Source organism: Lynx canadensis, chromosome D2, assembly GCF_007474595.2.
Source record: "Lynx canadensis isolate LIC74 chromosome D2, mLynCan4.pri.v2, whole genome shotgun sequence".
NCBI classification, from domain to species: domain Eukaryota; kingdom Metazoa; phylum Chordata; class Mammalia; order Carnivora; family Felidae; genus Lynx; species Lynx canadensis.
The window spans coordinates 19,929,658-19,939,775 of record NC_044313.2 but is presented as its reverse complement, the minus strand read 5'-3'; the positions used below and the strand labels follow the sequence as shown (position 1 = coordinate 19,939,775).

At 39.5% G+C, this 10,118-nt stretch overlaps 1 protein-coding gene across 1 annotated transcript; it reads left to right on the top strand.

The window, feature by feature from the left end:
- Positions 1-8,578: 8,578 nt before the first annotated feature.
- Positions 8,579-9,067, top strand: LOC115527603 (protein FAM136A-like). The gene has a single exon (XM_032595144.1). It carries the CDS (start codon positions 8,603-8,605, stop codon positions 8,996-8,998), a length of 396 nt encoding a protein of 131 aa, XP_032451035.1. The 5' UTR covers positions 8,579-8,602; the 3' UTR covers positions 8,999-9,067.
- Positions 9,068-10,118: the final 1,051 nt, after the last annotated feature.

The following is a 10,118-nucleotide window of genomic DNA, read 5'->3' as shown; positions in this document are numbered from 1 at the left end:
GATGAGCAGAATGATGTGAATACTTGCATTTATGTTTAAAAAGCAATGCGCATTGTCTATGTTTCTAATAATATATACTCTTTCTAGACGGGTACATAAACCTATCTAGAGGTTTGGAATGGAAGCCAAATATTTTCACTGATTATCTTTTTTACTGTTTATCCTTTAAAAATTTTTTCCATACGTATACCGTTTGTTTGTTTTTTTCCAGTTAAAAAGAAAATCCTGTGACAAAGAGGCTATATGAATGCCAGGAAGGAACCTTCCCAGGCGAACTGGGGTCTTTTGCTAGACCATTCAAGAAGGTCCTCCTCTCAGATGGGCTCTTTTGGACTGTGACATCTTGCTTTAATGCCTTCTTGCTTTTTTGAAGGGGTCTTCTCTTTTCTTCTCTACATACACAGACATATATCCCTCTTATTTAGTCAGATAACCTTTATAGAGATGGAAATTAGATTTGTGATAATCGAGTGGCAATTTGTAAGAATTGAAAATGCTGCAGAGGGCAGCAGTGTGTTGCTTGAATTAAGAGGGAAGACCAGAAAGGATGTAATTCCTTAACATAATAGAAATTTGTTTAAAATATAATGTAGTTTTTAACAACTGCTTTTATTCTAATTGTGTACTTTAAGAACTAATGCCAGGAGGATCTTCCCAGAGTATAAAGTAAACTTTACAGTTGTGTAAAAATCTCTCAAATAAGAGAACTCTTAATGGAAACCAGCCCCCCCCCCCCCCGCCCATCAGAAAATAGGAAAGTATTTATTATAAGGTCCTATATGGATTTCTGGATCATCTTGATAGCTTTTGTTTTCAGTATTGTTTTTAATCTCTCCCTCCTCTGTGCAACATAGATTATATTTCGGCAGGGGGAGCAATATAGTTTTAATTTTAGTTCCCACAAAGAGATAGCAGTTGTATGTACCAGGCGTCATTCTAAGCACTTTACATGTACCCATTTAATTTTCACAATGGTTCAATAGAAACAAAACTGGAGCAAATATAAACTTTGACTAAGAGTGATACTTCAAGTAAGGGTTCAGAATTACCATCTCAATTGAAGTGTGAAAATCTACTTTCCTTATCTAACATTCTCATTCAAATCTGATCATGTTTATTCTTCAAAAACAGCTGTATCTAAAACTTCTAGTTCTTTATTTTTTTCTTTTTAATTTTTATTTAACTTATTTTTTAAATTTATATCTAAGTTAGCATATAGTGCATCAATGATTTTAGGAGTAGATTCCTTAATGCCCCTTACCCATTTAGCCCATCCCCCCTCCTACAACCCCTCCGGTAACCCTCTGTTTGTTCTCCATATTAAAGAGTCTCTTATGTTTTTGTCCTCCCTGTTTTTATATTATTTTTGCTTCCCTTCCCTTATGTTCATCTGTTTTGTATCTTAAAGTCCTCATATGAGTGAAGTCCTATGATATTTGTCTTTCTCTAATTTCGCTTAGCATAATATTAACCCTCTACTTCCATCCGCATAGTTGCGAACGGCAAGATTTCTTTCTTTTTGATTGCCGAGTAATACTCCTTTGTATATATATATACCACATCTTCTTTATCCGTTCATCCATCTATGGACATTTGGGCTCTTTCCATATTTTGGCTATTGTTGATAGTACTGCTATAAACATTGGGGTGCATGTGCCCCTTTGAAACAGCACACCTGTATCCCTTGGATAAATACCTAGTAGTGTAATTGCTAGGTTGTAGGTTCTATTTTTAATTTTTTGAGGAACCTCCATACTGTTTTCCTGAGTGGCTGCACCAGTTTTCATTCCCACCAGCAGTGCAAAAGAGATCCATTTTCTCTGCATCCTCACCAACATCTGTTGTTGCTTGAATTGTTAATGTTAGTCATTCTGACAGGTGTGAGGTGGTATCTCATTGTGGTTTTGATTTGTATTTCCCTGATGATGAGTGATGTTGAGCATTTTTTCATGTTTCAGTTGGCCATCTGGATGTATTCTTTGGAGAAGTTCTATTCATGTCTTTTGTCCATTTCTTCACTGGATTATTTGTTTTTTGGGTGTTGAATTTGAGAAGTTCTTTATAGATTTTGGATTCCAACCCTCTATCTGATATGTCATTTACAAATATCTTCTCCCATTCTGTCGGTTGCCTTTTAGTTTTGCTGATTGTTTCCTTTGCTGTGCAGAAGTTTTTATTTTGATGAGGTCCCAATAGTTCATTTTTGCTTTTGTTTCCCTTGCTTCCGGAAACGTGTTGAGTAAGAAGTTGCTGCGGCCAAGGTCAAAGAGGTCTTTGCTTTCTCCTGGAGGATTTTGATGGCTTCCTGTCTTACATTTAGGTCTTTCATCCATTTTGAGTTTATTTTTGTGTATGGTGTAAGAAGGTGGTCCAGGTTCATTTTTCTGCATGTCGCTGTCCAGTTTTCCCAGCATCACTTGCTAAAGAGACTGTCTTTATTCCATTGGATATTCTTTCCTGCTTTGTCAAAAATTAATTGGCCATATGTTTGTGGGTCCGTTTCTGGGTTCTCTATTCTGTTTCATTGACCTGAGTGTCTATTCTTGTGCCAGTACCATACTGTCTTGATGATTACAGCTTTGTAATACAGCTTGCAGTCTGTAAAACTTCTAGTTCTTTAAACCTGATATTTATTTTATTGAAACCTAGTAAGTAGGAGCACCTGGGTATTTCAGCTGGTTAATTGTTCAACTCTTGATTTCGTCTTAGGTCATGAACTTTTGGTTGGTGAGTTGGAGCCCCTCATCAGGCTCCGCACTGACAGTGTGGAAACCTGCTTGGGATTCTCTCTTCCTCTCTCTCTGCCCTTCTCCCACGTGGGATGACAAAATAGACATTAAAAAAATACTTAGGGGGCACCTGGGTGGCTCAGTCGGTTGGGCATCTGACTTCGGCTCAGGTCATGATCTCGTGGTCCGTGAGTTTGAGCCCTGCGTCGGGCTCTGTGCTGACAGCTCAGAGCCTGGAGCCTATTTCAGATTCTGTGTCTCCCTCTATCTCTGACCCTCCCCCATTCATGCTCTGTCTCTCTCTGTCTCAAAAATAAATAATTTTATTTATTTATTTTAAATTTAAATAAATTTAAATTTAAATTTAAATAAATTTAAATTTAAATATTAAATTAAATATAAATTAAATAAAATTTAAATATAAAATTTAAATTTAAGTTTAAATATTTAAATTTAAATAATTAAAAAAAATTTTTTTAAACTTAGTAGGTAGATAACATTTGAAGACTCCAAATTGTCATTAGAATATACAACTATTTCCTTTCACTACTAAAGAAAATTAAAGTATAGCAGCTGCCTTTGGAAATGTACCAACCCACTGCAGAGCACAAGAGTATGCAACAAACTGTTGGTTAACTGAGAGACTGTATTCTTTAGCTTAGCTTTTACTGCATCCCTTCCTGACAAAAGGTAGCCTCAGATTTGCTCACATTTTTTACTATCTTGACAAATGCCTAAAGGGATGAAGTACAGACATGTATATAGACATAATAGCTGCTTGTGCCCTTTGCCTTCTTTAGTCCTAATAGATGTTTTAAATGTTTGCCTGGAGATTTGCTGCAGGGCAAGCTACTGGCTTGCCTATTATGTATATATATATAGTGGATATATTGATATATATATCTATATATACATGACATATATATTATATATATCTGTATATATTATACATATCTATTATATGTATCTTCTTAGAAGTATGTATTATATGTATATAAGTACTTCTTAGAAGTACTTAGTAAGTACTTCTTAGATGTATTATATGTATATATTATATATATCTATATATATATATTATACATATCTATTATATATATCGTCTTAGAAGTATACATAGGGGTACCTGGGTGGCTTAGTCGGTTAGGCATCCAACTCTTGATTTCAGCTCAGGTCATGATCTCACAGGTCGTGAGTTCTAGCCCCAAGTCGGGCTCTGCACTCTCTGTGCAGAGCCTGCTTGGGATTCTCTCTCTTTCTGCCCCTCCCCTGCTCATTCTCTCTCTACCTGTCTGTCTGTCTGACTCTCTCTCTCTCTCTGTTTCTCTCAAAATAAAATTTAAAAACCTTTTAAAAATACGAATTTTTAAAAAAAGGGATATAATTTCTCCCAGTGGAGAGTGCCCATATCTTGACATCTAGATACATTTATCCATAAAGAGACAGCATTCCTTGGAAAAATGGCTGTTTTTAGGTCTCAGGCACAGAAAGTACAAAAGTATTTAGGTGAGCCTAGAGCACCTTGCCAGAAAGCGAGGAAGTATCCCAAAACTAATAAGATCACGTCAAAAGCTCATAGAACCCAATTTGGCTCCAGTGGCCAAATGTGAATCAAGTTGGGCTAAACAGAATAATGACTGTGATAGATTATCAGAGCACTGAATGCATTTTTAGAATCCCTGAGTCAGGCACCTGGGTGGCTCAGTTGGTTAAGCATCTGACTTCGGCTCAGGTCATGATCTCATGGTTGGTGAGTTCAAGCCCCACATCTGACTCTGTACTGACAACTCAGAGCCTGGAGCCTACTTTGGATCTGTGTCTCTCTCTCTATACACCTCTCCCACTCACGTTCTCTCTCTCTCTCTCTCTCTCTCTCTCTCTCTCTCTCTCTCTCTCAAAAATAAATAAACATTAAAATCCCTAAGTCTAGAGTGATACTCAGAATCAAGGGTGAGGGAAGGGCCTTTTTTCTTTGTTTTTTTAAATTTTTTTTTTCAACGTTTTATTTTTATTTTTGGGACAGAGAGAGACAGAGCATGAACGGGGGAGGGGCAGAGAGAGAGGGAGACACAGAATCGGAAACAGGCTCCAGGCTCTGAGCCATCAGCCCAGAGCCCGACGCGGGGCTCAAACTCACGGACCGCGAGATCGTGACCTGGCTGAAGTCGGACGCTTAACCGACTGCGCCACCCAGGCGCCCCAGGGCCTTTTTTCTTTGTAGGAGAATGCTGGCCAATACCTATAGATGGAATAATAGAATTGGAAAAATCGTTATGTGCAGTCCCCAATAATTGAGGCAAAGATCATCAATAGAAGCTAAAACCCATCTTGTAAAGAAGTAGGAGAAAGGGGAATGTTTACAAAGTGGCAGAATATCACGCCATAGATTATTTAATTACAAAGGGAGAGTAAGGAAATTCAGCAGTCACCAACTTAACCTAGTGATCACATTGAGCATGACCAATGGTGGGACAACCTGACTTTATAGTCCTCTTGACTTGATGCAACATGAAATAACAGCATCACCAATGAAAAGTCTGCCAAAAATGCTTAACCTGACTATAATCAATCCTTTTGACCCAAATTTCAATTTACAGGAAATATGGAGTTAGAGGAACAGATAAAATGACCCTGATGGAAGAATCAGATCCAGAATGTGAGACATTCCATAAGAAAACGCCTAAATTCTTCAAAAGGTCAGTGTCGTTAAAAAGAGTGTGGAACTGTTCTGGATTAAGATACAAAAGACCTAACAATAAATGCAATGGATAAATCTTGATTGGGTCTTGGTTTGAAAAAGCTATAACAGAAATTTTAGGGTACTTTGGGAAATTTGAATATGGACTGGGTATTAGATGATATTGAATTACTATTAACTGAGTGTGAAATTTACTTTGGTTACTTAGGAAAATGACCCATTCAGATATTTAGGGATGAAATACCATAACATCTGTAATTTATCTTTAAATGGTTCAGCAAAAAAAAAATTGTATGGAATTTCATAAAATCATGTGGGTGTGTGCATGAATATATGTATACTTGTGTGTATTTACACAGTAGTAGCCACTTATCCACAGGCAATATGTTCCAAGACCCCTAGAGGATGCCTGAAACCATAAATAATGCCAAACCCCATATATACTGTGTTTTTTCCCATACATAACATACTTATAATAAGGTTTAACTTATAAATGAGGCACAGTAAGAGATTAACAATAATAATAAAATAGAACAATTATAACAATATTATAACAATATACTGTAACAAAAGTTATGTGACTGTGGTCTCTCTCTCTCAAAATATCTTCTTGTACTGTACTCACCCTTCTTGTGATGATGTGAGATGATAAAATGCCTATGCAATGAGATGAAGTGAGGTGAATGACGTAGGTGTTGTGACATAGTGTCAGGTTTCTATTGACTTTCTGACTGTACATCAGAAGAGGATTATCTGCTTGTAGACTGCAGTTGACCATGGGTAACTGAAACCGTGGAAAGTGAAACTGCAGATAAGGGGGGACTACTGTGTGTGTGTGTGTGTGTACACACATATATGTATACGTGTATGAATATATATAGAGAGAGAGAGAGAGGAAGAAAGAATTAAAATGTGTTAGATGTTAAGATGTTAATGGTTATTGTGGAGGATATGTGACTTCATTGTACTAATCTTTCAACTTTTCTGTATGTTTCAAATTTTTCAAAATAAAAAGAGAAAAGTATTTGTAAACTAGCTAGTATGGTTTTAGGTGATCTGTGTGTGTGTGTGTGTGTGTGTGTGTGTGTGTGTGTGTGTGTTTAGGGAATGGTGGGGGAATCTCAGCAGATTGAGAGGATCTCTAGGAGCTAGAAGTAGTTTAACAAGCTTAGAAGTAATATGAGAGATTACAAAAGCTTATGTGATTGTCAGAAACAAAAGGCCATAGAAAGCCTATGGGTCAAGGTCTAGCAGGAAGATGTGGGCAGTGGAGGCTGAAGCAGTCACAGGAGCTCTTTGAAGGCCAGGAAGGAAAGCATGAGAATGAATTACTTTGACTTCCCCACATGCAGGAGAGAGTCCAATGGGCCTTGCCCTCTGATGTGGTGATAGGAACTTTTTTCATTTTTTTTTTTTTTTTTGGCCCTATCTGGCTTTCTCATATAACAGCCTCCAGAGGTAGTCTTAAGATGGTCTTTTAAACTCGGAGTTAATTGGATTCATCTGTATCACAGCCCTTGAAAATACCCTCTTTATCTGAGTGTTTCCCACCCCCATGTTCATGTTGACTATTTATTTAACTTAGAAAATTTATTTAACTTAGAAAATAACTTAGTTATTGCAGAAACAGCCTGGAACATTCCATATCACTATTATTGTACAATGAATAATAGAGCATAATAGAGCAACCTTTTTTTTTTTTTTTTTTTTTAGGATACTTACACCAGACAACCTGAGTAGCCGGGGATATATGTACCCAAATGTAAAGAGCAAAAAGGAGACAGTGAACACAACTTCTTTCCAGAAGCCAAAATAAGCCCCAGATTTTTGCCCCATGAAAACTAATGCACATAGTTTGATACGGTCACATTTAACCATTTTATTGATAATAGTGTCAGCAGTTGCAAAGAACTGTACAATGGAGGCCTCAATGCTCAAAGAACCCATTAGGTGGCAGTGGGGACACAGGCATCTTTTGATGTCTGATTACAGCCCGCCCCTGCCCATGCTTCCTCCAGTTATGGAGCCTTAGGGAAGTGACATCGTCAGGCAGCTTTTCAGGGGAGGAGATAGGGGAGGCAAACAACCAGAGAAAACAAACAAAAGTTATGGCCTATAGTATCCAACAGATGAGGAACTGTTGGTCATCTGGACTCAACTCCTGTTCTTGATTTTAACATGTTTTTATTTGTCCTTGTTATGATTCTTTCAGTAAAATAACTTTATACCTAAGTTCTTTAGATGACTTGTGTGCTGTTTACAATATCTCTGTGTTGTCAGTTTTTGAACATAAGCTAGAACATGAGTATGGAGTATGGCTCATTTTGCTTGGGACCCAGTACATTTAATACGTACATTTATAGTGACACTCTCATTCTCTGTAATGAGTGCTCATGAAAGGCTTTTTGTGGTCCTGGTACATGCTGTACATTGAGATTCCTGGGAAAAGGACTCTGACATTTCTTTGCAAGAAGTTTATTGGGGAGTGCCTTTAGGAACATCCCCTGTGAGAGTGACAGGAGCAGGGCTGGGCGGAGGGAGAAGAAGCTGCCACATGTGTGCAGCCCATCCTGTAGGAGCTCCAGAGCTGGATGGCTCCTCAGAGACCCCCTTGGGACTTTATACCTACCCAACCCCAAATGATCAGCCAATACATGTGGGCTGCCCCTGTGAAGGGGGCAGAAAAATAATTCGGCTGGACACTGTCAGCCACCAACACTCCCTCATTCTGGGTGAATGAGCACCTCAGTCCCGAAAGAGGAATCTGGGCCACACACCAGAGTATCTACAGCAGGGGAGAAGGTCTACTTTCTCTGCATCACCCTTATTTTTAGGCACCTCTGATGCTGCCTCTCCCACAGACGCTACCTGTATTAGAAACTGTGAAACAGGGGCACCTGGGTGGCTCAGTCGGTTAAGCGGCCGACTTCGGCTCAGGTCATGATCTCGCAGTCCGTGAGTTCGAGCCCCATGTCGGGCTCTGTGCTGACAGCTCAGAGCCTGGAGCCTGTTTCAGATTCTGTGTCTCCCTCTCTCTCTGACCCTCCCCTGTTCATGCTCTGTCTCTCCCTGTCTCAAAAATAAATAAAAAAACGTTAAAAAAAATTAAAAAAAAAAAAAGAAACTATGAAACAGGCAGGCCCGAGTGCTGGAGTCCATCTGGGCACCCTCTGGAGGGATGCAGTGCAGGGTCACCATGGCAGACCTGCAGCAGCTCCAGGTGCAGAAGGCAGTAGACTCCGCGGTGAAGAGTCTGGAGAGAGAGAACATCCAGAAGATGCTCATGTTCTGGTACAGCTGTTGTGAGGATAGTCGGGAGGCCATGCGGCAGGTGCACCAGTGCATTGAACGCTGCCATGCGCCTCTGGCTCAAACCCAGTTGAAGAAATTCCAGGGCTGCCTGGCCCAGTGCACCATGCACTGCAGTGACAAAGCCAAAGATTCAATAGATGCAGGAAATAGAGGGTTTCAGGTGAAGTGGCAGCTAGAGACTTGTGTGACCAAGTATGTGGATGACCACATGCACCTCATCCCAACCATGACTGAGAAGATCTCTTATCCACTGGGAAATTGAAGTCTTTGTAATTGGCCATCAAGGCTGACAGCAGTAATCCATTTAATTTTTTTTAATGTTTATTTTATTTTTGAGAGATACAGAGCATGAGTGGAGGTGGGGCAGAGAGCAAGAGGGAAACACAGAATCTGAAGCAGGCTCCAGGCTCCAAACTGTCAGCATAGAACCCGACATGGGACTCGAATCCATGAATCCTCAGATGGTGACCTGAGCCGATACGGGAGGCTTAACTGACTGAGCCACCCAGTGCCCCAGCAGGAATCCATTTAAAAAGCAAAATGAATTTTGGTCTTTGAAGTTTATGAAGAAATTAAGGATAGCAGGCAAGTTTGAGGCATGTGTCACTTGCCTCTACACACTGGTTCCTTTGTGTTTCAACCCTAGAAAGTGAAATGGAAAAAACTGGTGCTAAAATTTGGGTCTGAGATAGCACAGGAGAATTTTTGGTAAACTAAATTTCACATGCACTGGCACTAGGGATCTCCCTTGTACCAAGCCAGAGGCTTTAAGGTACAAGATTCTTCTTAGTATACAGGTACAAACAGGTTGCTAGGTTCCCCTAACCTGCCTATGATCTGGTGGAGTACAAGCAGAGATGTTTCTGTTGTTGCCAACCTCCTGTTTACCAGAAGGATCACCAAATCATTTTCTATAAGCTGTAAAACAAAGTCCATGAGGTCGCTAATTTAGAAGGGAAAAAAGCTTTCTGGGTCTTTGTTTAGCTTGGTTTTGTTTTATATACAATGTTTTGTTTTATATATATGAAGTTGATTTAAGGTGCAGAGGTAGGAGAGGTAGTTTGGGTAAGAACTGTGAACAGTTCCTCGTGGGTATCTATTTCTGGCCATCAAGATGTGGATATGCATTTCTTGAAATACGTATTACATCTTTCAGCTAAGAGACCCTGCAGAAACAAGAGAAGGGATGTTACACTGGGTATGGGAAGCAGATCTCCCCTCTCACTGGCTGTCATGATGGGCCCTGAGCCTATCTGCAGCAGAACAACTGAACAATCTTGCTGTAACACTTTCCCTTGAAGGGAAAGGGGGTTTTGATTGCACTATGTACCAGTATCCAGGAGTGAACATTGAAGGAGAAACTGTTGCCTTCTTAATTAAGA